Source organism: Bicyclus anynana, chromosome 23, assembly GCF_947172395.1.
Source record: "Bicyclus anynana chromosome 23, ilBicAnyn1.1, whole genome shotgun sequence".
NCBI classification, from domain to species: domain Eukaryota; kingdom Metazoa; phylum Arthropoda; class Insecta; order Lepidoptera; family Nymphalidae; genus Bicyclus; species Bicyclus anynana.
The window spans coordinates 8,844,602-8,864,416 of record NC_069105.1 but is presented as its reverse complement, the minus strand read 5'-3'; the positions used below and the strand labels follow the sequence as shown (position 1 = coordinate 8,864,416).

The 19,815-nt window shown below is 35.3% G+C and overlaps 2 protein-coding genes across 3 annotated transcripts; one reads left to right on the top strand and one right to left on the bottom strand.

Annotated features, from left to right (window-relative positions):
• Positions 1 to 350: 350 nt before the first annotated feature.
• Positions 351 to 7,073, bottom strand: LOC112051083 (uncharacterized). The gene is made up of 4 exons (XM_024089561.2): positions 6,857 to 7,073; positions 6,599 to 6,775; positions 5,587 to 5,924; positions 351 to 4,987 (listed from the first exon to the last, which is right to left on the bottom strand). The coding sequence occupies exons 3-4, from the start codon at positions 5,919 to 5,921 to the stop codon at positions 4,369 to 4,371; spliced, it is 954 nt and encodes a 317-aa protein (XP_023945329.1). The 5' UTR covers positions 5,922 to 5,924; positions 6,599 to 6,775; positions 6,857 to 7,073; the 3' UTR covers positions 351 to 4,368.
• A 739-nt stretch (positions 7,074 to 7,812) lies between these two features.
• On the top strand, positions 7,813 to 18,902 carry LOC112051082 (nuclear transcription factor Y subunit alpha). 2 transcript variants are annotated; one of them, XM_024089559.2, is made up of 9 exons: positions 7,813 to 7,973; positions 8,884 to 9,046; positions 10,145 to 10,208; positions 10,924 to 11,046; positions 12,081 to 12,178; positions 12,948 to 13,127; positions 14,135 to 14,217; positions 14,786 to 14,870; positions 16,124 to 18,902. In XM_024089559.2, exons 2-9 carry the CDS (start codon positions 8,885 to 8,887, stop codon positions 16,196 to 16,198), a joined length of 870 nt encoding a protein of 289 aa, XP_023945327.2. In that variant the 5' UTR covers positions 7,813 to 7,973; position 8,884; the 3' UTR covers positions 16,199 to 18,902. The 2 variants fall into 2 exon arrangements, with proteins under 2 accessions (XP_023945327.2, XP_023945328.2); XM_024089560.2 differs by lacking the exon at positions 7,813 to 7,973 and adding an exon at positions 7,982 to 8,138.
• Positions 18,903 to 19,815: the final 913 nt, after the last annotated feature.

The following is a 19,815-nucleotide window of genomic DNA, read 5'->3' as shown; positions in this document are numbered from 1 at the left end:
GGGGGTGTAGCTGCAAGCTTCAACCGCTAGTTGGTTGGGTTAGGTGGCTCTCTCAAAATAAGTTTTCGAGAGAATATATCATACTAACAGACTTCCGCCTTGTCTTATAAGTTTTAACAGTCAAAGTCCCACTAAAATCGGTTTCGCCATTCCAGAATAAGTCCGGACAAAGAAACTAAAACTGTGTTTTATTATTAAACACTTGAGAAAACACTTATTTGGAAATCACACCATATATATTCACAGACAGGTACAATAATTATTTTATTTATATGATTAAAAGTCCTCCATGCCGCGTTGGTGATTGGAGGACAATAGTGGGTCTAAGTTATATTCTTAAATAAAAGATGTTTGTATATTTCTAAACAAGTTTATTTGAACCTTAAACATTTTAAAAATAAAACAAAAAACATATTACTTTTCAAGTAATGTCACAGTATTCATAAAATAAAACTTACACATCTACCTTCATGTTATGTTAACCAAAATCTACCCTACCAATAACTTTATTGTGCCTTTTTCAATGTACAATTGTATAGTCTGGCAACTTCATTGATGACACTCCCATGATATGCGGGCGACGGGGGGAAATACTGCGCGCGTGTGAAATCATCGCTACACTTCACTTAAATGTGTGGAGTACTACGCCACTAGATGCAACAATGCACTGTGTACCCTAAACACTCATTCATTACAAACCTATATGGAATTGAAATTTTCCATTTTATACAATTTCTATGTATACTTCCTTGTCGTCATCAACCCATATTTGGCTCACTGCTGAGCTCGCGTCTCCTCTCAGAATGAGAGGGGTTAGGCCAATAGTCTACCACGCTGGCTCAATGCGGATGTGCAGACTTCACACACGCAGAGAATTAAGATAATTCTCTGGTATGCAGGTTTCCTCACGATGTTTTCCTTCACCGATTGAGACACGTGATATTTAATTTCTTAAAATGCACACAACTGAAAAGTTGGAGGTGCATGCCCCGGACCGGATTCGAACTCACACCCTCCGGAATCGGAGGCAGAGGTCATATCCACTGGGCTATCACAGTCCGTTATGTATGTATACTTCCTACCCTATTAAAAAAACCTTGTGCGCGCCACTGAGTGAATCAAAGGATTCTTTTCCATTTGTCAACGTGAAGAGCAGGCACTTCATGAGGCTACATCTACGTTGGTTACGTTAGCCAGTGGGTTTTTTTTTAAAGAATATTTGCCATATCTTTTTAAATATGACCAATGTTCGCTCCAGTTACTCGGAAAAGACTGTGCGTGGATCGAACCACCGCCCCTCGGTGATGAGTCCGACCGCTCTTACCGTTGAGCTATCGAGGCTATTGGCCATGTCTTGGCCAACGCCAACGTAAAGTGTGGGCCACTTGTCAGGTGTGGGACGGCTCTTACACTAATAAGCCAAGAGTCCCCGGAAATATATTTACTAACGTTACAATCGCGTTTATATTACAATAAAGTCTCTATAATAAAATATCAAGTTCAAACATCAGAAAGGCGATAAGTAATTCACAAACATTATTGTTATCACATGGGTATATTAGGTGTCACGTAAAAAGAACGTTGACGGTTACCAACAATTATTTACAGGAGCAGATGTACTACTCTAATAATAAGTATATATATTAATTTTAATTGACAGCACGAAATATTTACATATTTATGCTTAGGAATTTTCTATTAAGGAACTCAAGGTGCAATTTTCAGACACTTTTCAGTGAGTATGTAAAGAAATCATAGTTACAAATATATTGATTTGTGGTATATGTATTGAGGTAGTTTAAGAACATCCCGTAAAATTTGTTTTTGTATGTATTAATATATATTGACTTCTATCCCGAAAATCTCATAAAAATTAATATGTATATTCAAATGTAGTCATCATCTCAATCGTAGGTAAAGTCATGAACATGAAACTTTACATTTGTAGCCTGAAATGTACCTCTAGGACGAGTGTAATAAAATTCAGTGAAAAAAATATGCCTAAGGGTGTTTCCAGTGAGACTCTTTGCTATCGAACCTCGGCGTCATATAGGTACATCCATTCTATAGTCGTAGAAGCGCGCTCTTTTTAAGTGACTCCATTTACATTAGTAAACTAAACAAACTATTCTATGCACCTATTTTAAAGACTAATTTAATAAACTACATAAAACACTGCATAACACATAAAATAGAAGCAAGCTATATTCCTTACTATATATAAACGTAATTTAAAAGTATTTTAATCGGTAATTAATCGGTGGTACATAGTAGTTTTAGTTACTGGTATAATGTAGTATTATAATAATACAGAAAAAGAGTTTGTATATGCTATATCTATTCTAAATTATTTTGTCTTGACAATTTGCTTTTGTATTGTCTGTGAATGAACCCTATTTTTATTCAATGAGAAGAAGGAAGACCTCCCTCCAAATTCTCTCACTTTGAAAATATAAAATCTTAAATTAGTTCCGAACTCGGGACTTCTCTGTTAAATACTATAAAGACAACAATCTATGTATAAGAACATGATGTCATTTTCAATTACTTTTCACTACTTTCGTTTCATAGACATAGTTTGAGGCAGCTAAAAATAATTTAATAATTATCTAAAACCCTACAACTGTAGGGTTTTAGATAATTATATGTAAACTTTTAAAAGCATTACATGTAATATTTAAGAATATTTTATATACTATACTAATAAAACTTATATTCTGTGTAATGTTGGAAATGTAATGAAAAATTTTTGTATTTACAATTTGGCCCCATCAAAAAAACTTATTTCTAATCGAAAAGTAACATAATACTAATAAAAATACACAATTTGAGACTCAGTACCTATAAAAATATTAAAATAATAACCTTAAAACAGTATTATGGGGGAGTTAATAAAAGAAAATTGTGTGCATAGACAGAGAAAATAATAGACAAATAGATAGCTTCAGTCACATGCCCTTTTACAAGAGCACAACATACGTATATCTCTGTAAAGAAAGGACAATAGGCAATTCAATATTCCATGTTAAGACATGAGTCATTTTTAAAATCCAGCAAGGCCAAAAAGTTAAAACAATTGTCATTCATGTCAGTAATGTGACGTGAAAAACACATTGTATCAGTGAGGAGATTGACTGAAATCGCAAATCAAGTGTCTATTACTTTCTCCATCTATGGCACACTAGAGCTTTTTAGTCTCAGTATTTTAAGAGACCCGGGAAAAAATAATAAGATTCAGTAGTGACTCAAAATTTAAAAAATGGTGAACAACATTAGAAAAAAGAAAAGAGTAAAAATCTAACGGCTTTTCTAAAAAACTGTTTTAGCAAAAAGAAGATACAGTTGGAATTCTGTCTTCTGCTCTTCCTTACAACGTCTAGCAAACTTCATTTTGTAATATTATGTATTAGGTTTTAAGTAACCATGTTTTATATATATGCAAAAGCAGTAACCTGCGTTTTTTTAATAGTGGTTGACTACAGGTTGAGACATACCTTAATAGTCATTGTCATAAATTCATGTGACATAAAAAGTGTAAATACCACCTATAACAAATTGTAACCTACACAATTTCATTCCTAATAATAGTCAAATTAGAGTACATAATTAAAACTATAGGCGTAATGTAGCATTGTACATGTGACTAAAAATAATAATTATATTTTATTAAAAATAGAAACTTAATAATACAGCATTTAAAGCTGTAAGTTTGCGGCACTGCCGTCTTATTTACAAGAGATATAATTATATTGCGACAATTGTGGACCTTGAAGGCCGTAGCTCATTAGACCCACCCGGGACCCGATCCACACCGCCTCGCCTCGAGTGGTTAGTATTCTTCGTATGGATTTGTATGGGCATACGCTCACTACTACATCAACTTCGTATGATGATCGGATCGCCTCGCTCGTAAGGTGTCCACGCTCCAACCGGAGTGGACCACTTGATGATAGCGTTGTTGACATGCTTGCCTCGCGTGAACCACGAGTTGACAACGCGGCGTCCACCCGTGGTTCACCTGATGACTCTCGGGAATTCGTTGTCCACGCGAGGTCCACTCGTTGTCCACCTGTCGACGACAATTGGACGCCTAGCGACGAGGCGGTGCGGGTCAGGTACCGGGTAGGTCTAATGAGCTACGACCTTTAGACCTTTACAACTTATGTAGTTAGGGCCTAAATGACATTTTATACAGGTAATGAAAAAAATACAGAAATTTAAAGAAACTGAATATATGAAAAGAAGCAATTGTTTAATTAATAGACATTTGTATGGAGATGCATATCAATTTACATAAAGTATGAATGTAATTTTGGTCTTACCCTTGTTAACCGTATTAGGTCCAATATGCAACAGCTGTCAACCAAATTATTCTTTGGCAGCTTCTTCAAAAGCTGCCAGCAAATTCCTCCTACATTTGCTCTCATCACTATAACGTAAACCCCATATAATATACTCTCCCACATTCAAAGGATCTTCAGAATAACTGACCTGTATTTTACACTTCCTATCCCATTTCATGGAATCTGTACTACGATTGTTCCTTGTTCTATCAAATCCAACATAGCCGTTGCACTCTACTGCTAATTTTGGAAGTTGAGCATTCAACGTGTCATGGGATACTTCTGAATTAGAAGTACCACTAGTCGATGGGAGACAATCACCCTGACCGCATTCTATATTCGGTGGAGTTATAGATGTAAATTTACGCTTACGTTTGAATACACCATCGCCTTTGTTGCCGACTTCATTGCCTTCTTCAGGAGTATCTCTGATGTTATTTTCATACTTCTGTGCTATATATACAGAGACAATATCGTGAGATTTGACCCTCTTTTTGGCTATAAGGTCATTGTCATCATCATCAGGCTTACAACCTTCTGCCCATTGTGGACTGTTGCCGCCCGTGTCTATTTTTCTTTTACATCTCCTTGGTATTCCAATTTCTGGGGAGTGTAATGGATTTGCCAGAATGGAATCATCTTTCCTGTAAAAGGTAGATATCATATTATTAAACAAATATAAAGAAACATGAACGTAAATCAGGTTTGATAATGGTAAAACTTTGAAAATGCAATGCCTAATGCCAATAAGAAACTGTCTTATTGGATTAATTTTTTGACAAGCATAATAAAATAAAAAAAAAAAATTAAGTAGTCATAACAAAGTGATTCTCAGGTTCAGGTATCTGTGTTTAGTATTATATTTTTTTTTTAATATGGCCAATATCCACATTTCACTCTCAACTAGTTGAGAACGACTGTGTAGGGAGTGGGTCTGACAATAGACCAACAGGACGGGGATTGAACCTGCACCCTAGTAGTAGCCACAATTAAGCTGCAGTGAAATGGTCATAGTTTACAGTCAGTACTAATTTTCTCACAAAATTTTACCATATACTAGCAAACCACCTGTGGTTAAACCTGCATAGTTCCCATTCCAGTGATAATAGAAAGATAAAATACAGCATATGTTACTTGATGATAATGTAGCTTTCCATTAATGAAAAAAAGTTTTAGTTGGTTTAGTTATAGCATAAGAAAAAATCACATTTGCATTTAAAAAAGTTTTTAGAAGAAAACAAACCTGTGAGTATTCTCAAATCTTGCATGTATCTTCTCAATACTTTCAACTGTAGTGAATTCATGTCTTGAACTTTGCATATCATATTTAAGGAAAAAAGACACTTTCTTTCTAGTCTTTATGGTCTTGTCAAACCATTCCAACATGACATCATCTGATAAATACAACGTCAGGTTTTGACGGTCATTGTCAATCATGCGCTTGTACCATATAGCAAAGTTTCTGGCCGACTGTTGTTTGTTGAACTGTGATTTAGAATTGTTGTTGGTCTCCCTGATTGAATTGTTTATGGTTCTGTGGCATTTTCTTTTTGCAGGTGTGTGTGGTAAGCTTGTCATTTTCTGGAAATAAATCATGATATATCTGTTTTATTGTTTATTTTACGTTTTTAGCTTTTTGTTGGTTGCTAAATCTATATATAAGAACTAGCAGACCCGGTCAAGCTTCGCTTTGACTTATGTACACCTATTCTCTATCCCTACTCTACCCCTACCCTACCCCTGGACTCTTAAATGGGAAATACATTCCACAAACATTTCAAGAACAAAATAAGATAAATCTGTTCAGCCCTTCTCGAGTTTTAGCGAGACTAAGGAACAGCACTTCATTTTTTTAAATAGATAGTCTCTTTTTACTTTATTTCAAACTAGCCAACAGCCTGTGGCTTTACCCATATAGTACCTGCTCTCATGAGAATACAGGGATCTAGCCTATGATGCTCACTAATGTGTCTTTACACTGTTAAAAGAATTTTCAAAATCAGTTTAGTAGATCCAGGGATTACCCCTATGATATCACAAACTTTTTCTCCACCCTAACCTATCTTCAAAATGGGATCAAACAGGATATGGTGTGAAAATTTTATTAAAATTGGTTTAGGAGATTAACCTCAGTTTATACATGGTATACATATAAAAAAAACGGATTTTTTATGTAACTTACTTCTGTTGCACATGCAAAATTGTAATATAAATCTTAAGCATATTAATTTGTATTTTGTAAGGATGTTACTTACATTTATCACTAAAGATTTCCACGACTTGATGTAAAGTTTCCGCTCTATTAGCTAAACTTAAGCGCAGTGCTTTAAGTCGGCTCTCACTCTCTGTTATATACGCCTCTAAGGATAAATTAATCTCCGACAACTCTTTGTGTAGCGCAGATACCTTTTGAGAATTCGCGAAAATATTTCCTATAGGCAAAAAGTGGCATAAACACAAAATAACAAAAGAACAAATTGACTTTCTATTTTCAAACAAACATAACCTTTTACCTAAACACTTTGCAGTTTCCAACGCATAATGTTCACTGTCCAAATCGTCAAAAATCGTTGAATTCATCTTATGACTGCCCAAATAATTAGAATAACATAAGCAATTCTTTTCGAAGGGCTTTCTTTAATATACACGTGTAAAAATAATATTTACGAATTCAAACAGTAAAAGTTTGTTGAAAAAGAAAATCAACAAAATAAAACAAATTGACACATTTGACTTTTGTTTGACATTGACAAGCGTCGTTTTTATAAACATAGACAAACTCAAATTTTCTATCCGTAAATTATATCCTCTGTGATACTAATTCATGATTTATGTCTATGGACTATATTTCAGAGCTTAAGTTTTACGCTCACAGGACATTAGGCAATACAAAGGCTAGATAAAACTTTTCAATGATATTTTTTTTATATTTAGTGTACCTATGTTGTGACAATATTTTTTATGTTCAATCAATTCATCGAGGGCCTTCAAGACTATTTAAAAACTATGTATATAAAGCACGGATGTATCTTTAGATTCAAATTTCTAAGAAAAAAATTGATATAGTTCTCATGTCATTCTAAAATGTTTAAATTCTCTAACTAAATCATCATTCAAAATCGGTACGACTTTTCTGTTTTATTTTTAAGATACCTACATGTTGTTACCAATATAAAACACCATTATCAAACAACCATTTAGTAAGTTTTATTTTTAAATGCAATTTTAATCCCACATTTTTTAAGAATAAGAGAAAAATATTTTATTTTTTTCGAAATCGGTACATTTTATGCCCTGTAGAACCAGAATCAATTTGATATCTAATTATTCCTACTATCACCCCGTAAAGATATCGCTATGTAGGTATTTTTAGTAAACCTCAATTAAAGTTTATTTTGAAAATCAATGAAGACGAAGTTGAATGGCCTGAATTTACCCAATTATGTTGCCCAAAGGCAACCATAGACAACGTTTTAATTACGAGAAAGAGCATTGGGCTAGCATCAGGCGCGCTTCTTTGGGAGTGGTAAGATGTCGAACCAATCTACTGCGTTCGTGTGATCATTGACTTCGGCCATTGGTCTATCTTTTGTCAACCAATCATTGGAAAACCAGTGAGGAATATCCAATGTAAGTTCATTTTATTTGACTATTATTACTTTGTGATGGTTGAGCCGGTGTTAATATTTGTTTAAAGTTCCAGTATTCGGTGTAAAGTTTTCTCGAAGTCTGATGGAATTACATGAAAAGCAGCCATTTTGGTTACGTTGGCTTCGTTGGCCTCGGTTGATTGACGTATGACTTAATTTTCTTGATAATATTTTCCAAAATTTTCCATGTCACTTATTCGGCACATAGCAATTTAAATTTTGTTTTGATTTTCGTTTATCAAATCTTTTTACTTTGTTTGATTTCATCGTATACTTTTAAAAATATTAATTACAATTTTATTTTTAAAAATTACCTACCATACCATGAAACCGGACCTTATTTCAATGAGATATTAGAAGGGTTCTACATTTGAATTTTAATTTTTAGTTAGTAATTACTGACCTTACTTATCTAGCTTACTAAAATATTACAAAAAATAAATTAAAATATATTTATTTAGACCACCTTGCTCGAAGAAGAGTAATTAAAAATATATATATATTGATAATTATTTGAGGAATATTTATCTATCAAAATCCCGCGGTTTCACCCACGCCGTGCGTCCCGGTTTGTGCCTGTTTCCGTGGGCCCATATAATAAAGGTCTCCCTGACAATATTGTCCTATATTGTACCTATCCCTGATAATTTACTGTTAGTGAAGGAATTTTTTAAATCAATCAAAAAACACATGCAATTACCCTGAAGTACCTACCTACTATTCTATTTAAAACAAAAAAAAAATAAAAACGTAAAAATATTGATAATAAGTGTCAATATTTCAATGTGATCTCAACATGTTTTTTTTTTTTAAAAAAATTACTTATATTAATCTTCAGCATGGATGCATGATGATGTCATGATGTTGATTGTTGATGCTTTTAATTTCAGCATGGAGCACACACAGATCCAGACTGATGGTCCCCAAGTGGTGACCATCAACGGTCAACAGCTGCAAGTGTTACAGATGAACAACAGTCCACACATGATCCAGGGTCCCAATGGGCAGCAGATTGTCATCCATGCCATACCATCCTCTGCGCCTACCATACAGGTATTTTCATCATCATGCCCATGTTAAACCTTCTTTTTAAGAGGGGTATAGAAGTCAGAAATGAGGAGATCTACAGAAGAATTCAATTCACTGATATAGCTCAGCTAATTGCAACACTGAAGTGGCAATTGGCAGGGCACAGGTTCAAAGAGCAACTGTACTCAGTTTCTAAGCACTTTCTAAGCACAGTATAGGTCTCTTCACACTCATCTGAGAATTATACTTTCTATTTCCAATAATTTTGTCTATTAACAATAATTCATTTATTCATAAGAAAATGCAAGGTTTACAGTTTGTTCCTTTAGATACATACCTGTAAATTTTCTACCTTGACAGGTGTATGAATATTAAAAATAATAATATATTACTAACTGCTTAAGCTAGCATGGTTTAAGCGAATAAAAAATAACATAAAAATAAGGAAAATTGTTTGCTTCAGTTTATATTCTGAAACTTTCCTTGAACTTTAAATTTTAATGAATCACAAACTGCAGATCTCCACATTTCTGATTTGATCACACAGAGAAACTCCAAGCATAGTGTGACTTTGAGCCTTCTAATAATATTCTTCTATTTAATCTACCGGTAGATTAAATATGCATACTGTTCAACTACAGAATTTTTTTGTTTTAAGTATATTAAAAATAACCATGTCCTTTTTGTTTCATGCAATCAGATTGGGACACAACAAATCCAGGTTATAATGATTCTCTGATGTTTATTCATTACTTTTGAGTGGTTAAATTTTTATTTACAAGAAGAATATAATACATTATTATTATATAATATATATTGTGATATATATACTTATACTATTATAAATCTAATATGCATAAATATTTACTAGCTATTATAGTATTGCTTGCATGTAAAAGTTTTATTCTATCCATTGGGAGCAGTAGGTACTTTTATTTGGATGAAGTCACCTTGACAGATGGTCTTTTCTGTAATCCAGACAAGCAAGAAACACGAAATGTATGTAAAATACGATAGTGAAACTACCAAATTCTCTTTTGAATTCATCACATTTTTGGATTACGTCTCAATAAAACAATTATTAAATTATTTTAAGTGATTTAGTTGGAAAATATGTTATAGGTGGCGACACCTGGTGGTCAACAGTTGCAACAATTGCAGGCTCTACCATTGTCTAGTCTTCAAGGTAAATAAAATCTGTGACCATTTTATAAACATAATATGTGCTCAAAGGGGATAAATAATACTACCGAAAACCGCCCCCGTGCCATGGAATCGCCGCATTAAATCAGTCGCTGCCAATAGTTCTTTCTCAAACTTACTCCAAAGTGAAATTGTAACACACCAAAGTAGAATGCCCAGGCCTAGTCTAACCACCCGGCAATTTACTTATATCTAAAATATTTCTACTTTAAAACTGAAATAATTACTTTATCAAAAAAAGTTTGCTACAATGTTGTACAACATTTTTAATTCATCTTTATTTTGTCCACAACTGGGACAAATAAGATCATACACCCTGAGCCTTACAATATTTTTTGAAGATTTATGATTGGCTTGTTTGTTTGTCAAGCTTGTTGGTAACAGAAAAAAATAATAGTACAGCTTCAAATGTACTTTGCTGCTTTGGTACACCGATGAACATTTTGCACTAGAAGAGTGATAAAAAAATGTATTTTTCTTCAGGTAACATACTTTTATTAGGCCAATTATTTAACCAGATCCTTATTTATACATCATATTATCATCTCCATGTACTTTTATGGGGGCATACCTGGGATCACTGGGCCATGTTGTATGGGCCGGTGAGCCCTTTCGAAGGTACTAGCCTGTATGTACAAATGCATGTTGATAATATTAAAAGATACAAAGTGCACAGTATCAGCTAGTACTGTCTCCAGGTGCTAGCAGCAGCATGCAGCCCATGCAGCTGGTGCAGACTGCCGACGGACAGACCTACATCTACCAGCCCGCCGCCAGCGCGCAGCCGCAGATAGATCAGCACCAGATTATACACCAACCTGGTGAGTGACGTCATATATAGCTGCCCATTTTGATGGTCCACTAAAGACCCTGTAGTTATGTGGCACGTCGATTCTCTTTCTACGAACGCTAACGCTTCGAAAACTAAAAAAATGTATGAGGATGACATTCATCATTGACAGGTCATGTTATCAAGTTATTAATCGGATCTGTCATTCCCGTAAATTGCTACAGGCCCTGTGGCCTAATTCACTAATTTGGTCTCTTTTATCAACTGATTGAAGTGGACAACAAAGTGTCATCTACATACTATATGATAATCCACCGTAAGTACCGGATTTGTAATTTGTATCATACTATGATACAAATGTTAATGACATTTTGTCAATTGATTTGTATTTTGTTTTGATGGGTTGATAATAAAAACCAAAATAGGAAATAGGTCAGCTGGTCTTTTTATAGGAGAAATGTGGAGCTTTGAACCACCTCACTGCCCCAATGTTTGTTGGCAAGTTTAGAGTGATATTGTTTGGTTTTTTGATGCTCATTATTAATCAGGACCAGGACTGACAGCTTAACATGTTCTTCAAGGTGTGGGAGTTTAACACCACCAACCAAATCTGATATAATGAGCAGTGATAGTCCGGTGAATATGCCTCTGCCTCCGAATACGGTGGTGGTTATGTGTATTCTGTAACCCCTCTCAAATAGATAATGTTGACGATGATAAACCAAATCTGAGCTAGGAACATTTACATATGGTACCAATGCAGTGCATCCCACCAGTCAGGTGGTGAATGAATTAGTTGCAGTCAAGTCATCAATAACTCAACCGATATTCTGTTCACTGTTAGGCATGAGTTTCCTCTAAGAATGGGAGGGGTTACAGAATGCACATAACTGAAAAGTTGGATGTGCATGCTCCAAACCAGACTCATACCTACATCCTCTGAATCGAAGTCAGAGGTATATAATATTTAGACTAATTCATCCTTCAGGATAAACTGATTAACATGATCACAGAAATTATGTTCACATGATCAGCTTGTTTAAATGAAATTATTTGACATTGCAGGAACTCTTATAAACCTGAACGGCAACTTGGTGCAAGTTGCTGGAGTGGGCAATGCGGTGCAACAGCAGCAAATTGTCAACCAACCCAATATAGTTATGGTAAGTGGCATTCAACATACTTTAGACCCCGGTTGTTTATCTATACTTAATATTATGAAGAGGTAAAGTTTGTGGTATTGTAGGGAGTAATCTCTGGATTGACTGACCTTTTTTTTTTAAGTTCATTTCTATTGTGCAATCAGCTGCAACAGCTTTAAGCAAATTGCTTGTGGGTACTACATGGCATGTGTAGCTGACCTTCCATTGAAGGCCATGCTAATTTATTTTATTTGTTAATTTTTCTATTTCATTTGTACAATTGTACATTCTTATTATTTTGATTTTTTTTTTTGTTGATTGACTGACCTAAGTTTGAAAATTCTTTTACCACTAGAAAGCCACGTTATTTGTGAGTGTCAATATTCTATCCCTGTGTTTTCGCAAGTGAAACCGCGAGGCGACGACTAGTTCAATAATAATTGGAAACCGATCAAGTCAGTTTTTTGATAATTAATAAACACATAAAAATATACAGGATGCTCGAGAGTATTTTTCATAACTCTGGTGTTATATTCTTTACCGAAAATTAAATTAAAATGTTCAAGGAACATGTATCCTATAATTAATTTATTATTTTCGGTGTAAATAATATAGCCAAGTTTGACTTATTTTAAAATGCAAGGATAGATAAAGGCGTGTGTTACATGGATAGTCAGAATTATTTGAATTACTTTGTATGAAAACAAAGATGTTTTTATTTTTTAGTAAAAAAAAATACTAATTGAGAAACCTCTTTTTTTGAAGTTGGTTAAAATGAAATAAATTCCAGATGGTAAACAACAGTGGCGCCACAGCGGCATCGACGTCGTCAGAGGGCGCCACCTCCGCGGCGGGCTCCGACGAGGAGCCGCTGCTGTACGTGAACGCGCGCCAGTACAAGCGGATACTGAAGAGACGCGCCGCCAGAGCTAAGCTGCACGAGCAGGGGAAGATACCCAAGGAGCGACCCGTGAGTCATTTTGACCCCTCTTGTATAGCCTTGATATAACACAAGTTACATAAACAAGAGAGGTTACCTGTGAGCCATTTCCCTCTAGCTCTGTTTGTAACTTAAGTTTCAAAGTGGAAGATACCCAAGGAGCGACCCGTGAGTTATTCCTCTGTAACCCTGCTTATAACCAAGTTACATAAGCAGGAAAAATACTTGTGAGTCACTCCCCTTTAGCCCTAAACACAAGCTAATAAAGGGGAAAATACCCAAGGAGCGACCCGTGTGTCATTCCCCTCTAGTTCTACTTATAATAGAAGCTACAAAAGGGAAAAGATACCCAAGGAGCAACCCCCCCCTCTAGCCCTGCTTATAAACAAAAGCCACAAAAGGGGAAGATACCCAAAGAGCGACCCTTGAGTCATTCCCCTCTGGCCGTGCTTATAACACAAGCTACATAACCAGGAGAAAATACTCGTGAGTCATTCCCTACTAGCTTAGCTTACGACACAAGTTATATAAACAGCAGAAAGTACTTGTGAGTCATTCCCCTCTAGTCCTGGTTATAACACAAGCTACATAAACAGGAGAAAGTACTTGTGAGTCATTCCCCTCTAGTCCTGGTTATAACACAAGCTACATAAACAGGAGAAAGTACTTGTGAGTCATTCCCCTCTAGTCCTGGTTATAACACAAGCTACATAAACAGGAGAAAGTACTTGTGAGTCATTCCCCTCTAGTCCTGGTTATAACACAAGCTACATAAACAGGAGAAAGTACTTGTGAGTCATTCCCCTCTAGTCCTGGTTATAACACAAGCTACATAAACAGGAGAAAGTACTTGTGAGTCATTCCCCTCTAGTCCTGGTTATAACACAAGCTACATAAACAGGAGAAAGTACTTGTGAGTCATTCCCCTTTAGCAGATACCCAAGATTGGGCAAAGTGGGCTAGATTATGCTGAAAAGCGGAACCCACGTTAAAAATGAATGCGTATTTTAGTTCATTTAAGTATTTTCACTTTCCAGAAATACTTGCACGAGTCGAGGCACCGACACGCCATGAACAGAATCAGAGGTGAAGGTGGAAGATTCAATTCGGGAAGTAGAAAGTGAGTTCTGATCTACAGGGTCACTGGAAATGTATAGCGATCCCTTTAACCATTCGCTGCCCGCGAGTATTTTATCTAAAAACCCGTCTGCGTTGAAGTAGCCAACAGTCAGGTAATGCGGTTTTAATCTACCGCTGTGAGCCATTTAAAAAATCTTTATATTCCTCTATCGCGCGGAGCATGATTATGTGCTCGCCTATTGCCCTTAGTTTACTTTATATTTTTTTACATGTCACATATACATGGGCAAAAATAAATGATTTCGAAATTTTTCTTTTTTATAAAATATGCGGGTTATTTTAGTTCAAAGTGGTTTATGAAATGAAACTTACGTATTAAGTGGTTCTTTTTTAGTGTTTTAGGTTGGTAACAACATATTACATAATAATAATAATACAAAAAAGAACACAACTATCGTACTGTTTTTGAATCACGACTTAGAGAATCTAAAAATTTCAAAATGTATGTATGTAGGCTCCATTAACAACTGCAGGCAACGGGTATTTGAGAAAAACTAAATAAATTATTTATTTTTATAATAATTATAATAAATAAATAAATTTTCCAGGAACATGGAGCAAGGTGAGACCAGTGCAACGCAAAAGTTGTTAGAAGACATCAAGCCAGAGACTGTCTCCATTACAATTATACAGGTCATTATTATTTTAGACTACCGGCCCCGATCAAGCTTCACTTTGATTTATGTGAGCTTCTTCCCTATCCCCTACCCTAAAAACCTTGTTTTTTGTTTTGTTTCATGAAATATCGTGCAATCAGTCAAAAAGACTATGAGCAGATGGGTTTTAGGTTTGATGTTGGGTATGACATGAGTATCCCCCACTAGAGACATTCTTATTTATATATTATATATTTGTTGTTAAGGCTGGAGTATTACACATCCAGCTCCAAGATTCTTTTTCTTTTTAGACGTTTAAGATAGTCTGGTATAGAGAGCTGAGCTGCCGGTGGATTGGGATGGTGTTCCAATCGTTGTTTATAAGTCCTGCTACACTGTTGGACTTCCTCTTTCTTACTTCAAGGAAGTTTCCAAAAAGCGAATTAGCCAAATCGGTTGAGCCGTCTTTGAGATTTGCGTTTAGCAGCACATTTAGCGATTTAGTTTTATATTATAGAATATCGAACTTTTCAAAAATAACATTTTAAGTATCATTTTAAATGAAATCAGTAAATATGAAATTCCAGCTTCCACTTACCTAACACTTTGCCCTTTTTGCTGTGTAAAAACAGAAGCCTGCCATGTTATATCCATAATTATGGCCATATTTAAAAATATGGATTAAAATAAGCTTCAATTACATCAAAGTAAAGTGAACTTTAAATTGTAGTGATTACTTCATATTACCTTGAAGTAAACAGTTAATTTTGTTCTATGAATTTAAATCAATTTTCTTATTCATCTTCTGATTTATGTATAGAAAAACTTCTAATTACAGAGAGATAACAGCCATAATCATCATTATATACCTATTTTAATGGGTCTAACCCCCCCATGTGAGGGCACATGGAAGAGTTAGACCCACCATACTGATCTAATGCAGGCAGAATATTTCAAAGCCCAACCCAGAACCTTAAAACCTTAAGCTCTAAAGTCACATGGGCTTACCACTGGACCAAAGAAGTCATATACACTACTTATGTAAAATCATCATCATCATCTTTATCAACCGATAGACGTCCACTGCAAGACATAGGCCCCTTGCATGGACCTCCAAGCACAAAAGTCTTGAGCCACCAGCATCCTCAGTCCACCGAGGGGGGGCTCGACCAAAACTGTGTTATCTAGTGCAGTGTTGCCATTCCATCACCTTGGGATCCCAACGTCAATCAGCTCTTCAAAGTATGCACTTTAGCTTTGCTTATGTAAAATGTTTCTCTCTCATTACAGGACGGAGAAGACCCGTTAGAAGATAACTCCAACATATGGCGAAGACTTGCCCCCCAACCGCTGGGCTCAACATAGCAGAGGTTGAAGTTTGAAGATGATTAAATCAGTGGACAGATCATATAGTGCAAATGAATCAGTGTACAGAGTATATACTGTGAAGTGAATCAGTGTACAGAGCATATAGTGCGAGTTGATCAGTGTACATAGTATATACGGTGAGTGAACTATTGTACTGGGCGTATATTGTGAGTGAACTAGTGTACCAAGCATATAGTGCGTTAAAGAGATCATACAGTGGCGTAGCTAGAATGATGACAAGGGGGTTCTGCACCCCAAGAATGGTGACACCCGGTGACTTGACTTACAGATGAAAATTACAAAATAACTTAGCTATGGATGTGGAATATCAGATAAGAATAGCAGCTTATCAATCTTTATTAAGTTATTTCCGAATTTATAGCTGTCAAAAACTAGAAAGAAGAAATTTGATTTGTGATTTCGAGTTTTATCTTTTGTTGTTTTGTTATTTTTACAATATTTTGAAATCAATTAATTAAAAGATCCATGACGTTTATTATATTTATTGCTTTTAATTTTTGCTGAGGTGACACCACCAATTCCTGGGTGTCACCCAAGGTATTCCTAGCTACGCCTCTGAGATCATGTGACCAAGGTTTTGTGGAGTGATGCAACATTGTGTGAGAACTCATGCGATATTTGACTTTAGTAGTACTTCAGTTAAAGGAATTAAGGGATGGGAAGGATAATTATAAGTAATAATAGTTTTAACATTTCTATGTTGAAAAATATTACATTTACACTATAAAGCAAATTGTGTTAATAATGCTATGAAATGCCTGCCGGTATAGGTTTGATTATTGTTTACTAAATTTTATTGAAACTAACTTGAATTTCAATATGGTCTATCGAGTGTCAGCAGTGTTTGTTTATTCAGCAGTTTAAAATCTAAAATGTTTTAACAGCCTACAAAATCATGCCTTGTTGCTTTTGGGATTAAAAGTTTTTAAAGGTTACACTCAGAAAGGGGTCGAATCCATATAGTCTTTCTCTTTGCCTTCAATCAGCTGGCCTATTCACTAAGTTGGTCTATATGTATATTGGTTGGTCGTTGGTTAGCCTTCAATCAGCTGGCCTATTCATTAAGTTGGTCTATATATTGGTTGGTCGTTGGTTATTAGGTTAATAAAAGATGTTTAAAATTGTGCCGCCAGTTCGAAGTTACATCGTCCATTCGATCACGACCTATCAGTAATGCAATCTCTGAGCGGCCGGACTTTAGTTTTGTGTCTTGATTGATTTTTGTACCAAACCAACAACCAACCAGGGGAAATTGCTCTCTTGTTCAAAACACCTGATGTCACCATAAAGAGTATACTACTAATAACGGATGTCACCATAGAGAGAACACTACCTGTAACTGATAGTGATGAGTTTTAGTACTGTTAAGTTTATATTATTATATTAATTATACTTTGTACCAAATTATAAATTATATTGTGTGGTTTTAGAGTTGTTATTTTTAAATATAAATTGTGAACCATGTTATATTACAAATTATAGTAGTTATTGTATTTTAGGAAGACAATTTGGCTTTGACTGACAGCACAAACGCATTTTGTGTGTAGAAGCCATACAATATACTATAGACAGTACATACTAACCTATCTTTTGACGACCTCCGTGGCGCAGTGGTGGATTTACAAGACAGAGGTCCTGGATTCGATCCCCGGCTGGGCCGATTGAGGTTTCCTTAATTGGTTTAGGTCTGGCTGGTGGAAGGCTTCGGCCGTGGCTACTTACCACCCTACAGACAAAGACGTACCGCCAAGCGATTTAGCATTCCGGTACGATGTCGTGTAGAAACCGAAAGGAGTGTGGACTTCATCCTACTCCTAACAAGTTAGCCCGCTTCCATCTTAGATTGCATCAACACTTACCATCAGGTGAGATTGTAGTCAAGGGCTAACTTCTAGAAAAACAAAATATCTCCTGTATTAAGTACCTATAAAGGACTTGGACCAATTACCTTCTATGTACTTGTATCACACTCATATTCACCAAGAAAATTGTTTGTAATTTTTTGCGGGGGACGAAATAAAAACCCAGTGGTTATGACCTCTGCCTCTGATTTCGGAGGGGTGTGGGTTCGAATCCGGTCCGGGGCATGCGCCGCCAACTTTCAGTTGCGTGCATTTTAAGAAATAAAATATCACGTGTCTCAAGCAGTGAAGAAAAAACATCGTGAGGAAACTGCATACCAGAGAAATTCCTTAATTCTCTGCGTGTGTGAAGTCTGAGAATCCAGCCAGCGGGGTGGACTATTGGCCTAACCCCTCTCATTCTGAGAGGAGACTCGAGCTCGGCAGTGAGCGAATATGGGTTGATGATGATGATGATAGGAGGTATTAGGAGGTATTGTCTATGGAGGTGTATGACATTGAAACTCATTTACCAAAATCTATTCCTTTTTAACCATTTATGGACTAGATTAAAATTTGTAAACATGTTTCTGTTTTGCTAACGGTTTATTACATTCAATATTCCTTACAATCTCCTGATATTAAATTTATGTACTAAACAAAGAGTTAATTTTTTATGATTTGACTTTGTAATTTATTAAACTTTTTATGTTTTCATTATCGAAATCTAATATTAATATTTAGTGACATAAAGTTGTAAATATTTTTGTAACACTAATAAAATCTGTAATTATTGACTTTTGTAATGAAAATATAAAAATAAACAAATGTGCACAGGATTATTTGTATTTTTATTTGTAAGTCTTGGGGGCTTTTCATAAAAATTAATACCTATGAAATTACCAAAATAAATTTAGAAATAAAAAGCTTTTAGCTCAATAAAAAAATTTATTTCTAAGTTCATGATTTAAAAATACCGTAAAAAACAGTGTCATGTAAACTAATATACAACTTATGTATAACATAGTTGGCATTGTGATTTTTCCTTAAAATTAGTGAGTTATATTATCGAGAAGTTCCTACTGAAGTGTTTTTCAGATAGCATGGGTACGGTGACAGTTTCCTGTATGACGTTTATAATACACACTATTATCGTGAATTGCGGCAAACTCTTAAGAGTAAAACGAACTGTTACCTGCACCATGCACCATTAAACGAACTGTAACAAAGTAGTATGAACTAACTTGCTCGTGGCCAAATTAGGTCGCCATTATCTTTATAGCTATATTTGAGGGTTAATCTAACTTTACATGACTTCTTTGTAACAACTTCTTAGCTTACAACATTTAAAGTGCTTTTCAGATAGCATGGGTACGGTGACTGTTGCCTTATGACGTTCATATTACGTACTATTATCGTTAATCGCGGCGCAAACTTTCAAGAGTGAAACGAAATGTCACCGTACCCATGCTATCTGAAAAATACTATAATAGGAGATCCCGCATACGAAATATACATATACCCTCATCTGTTATTTATTTGGGATAAGATATAAATGATCGAAAATATTCCCATTGGCATATAGCAAATAGGTTGCCTAGTAAAATTGCAGCCGGCCATTTAGATAGGGCTCATAAAAAACTAGATATCACTTTATGAACGTCAATATATGTAGTTACGCCACTGTTATCAATTTAATTTTTTGCCAATTTTACTCTCATGGTGGAACACAGATTTCTTAACATCTTCTCT

Coding starts and splice junctions, on each gene's coding strand:
- LOC112051082 (XM_024089559.2), top strand. CDS start 8,885: ATGGAGCACACACAGATCCAGACTGATGGTCCCCAAGTGGTGACCATC. Junction 12,179..12,947: donor ACCAACCCAATATAGTTATG/GTAAGTGGCATT, acceptor AATAAATTCCAG/ATGGTAAACAACAGTGGCGC. Junction 14,871..16,123: donor TCTCCATTACAATTATACAG/GTCATTATTATT, acceptor CTCTCATTACAG/GACGGAGAAGACCCGTTAGA.
- LOC112051083 (XM_024089561.2), bottom strand. CDS start 5,921: ATGACAAGCTTACCACACACACCTGCAAAAAGAAAATGCCACAGAACC. Junction 4,988..5,586: donor AGATTTGAGAATACTCACAG/GTTTGTTTTCTT, acceptor TACCTTTTACAG/GAAAGATGATTCCATTCTGG.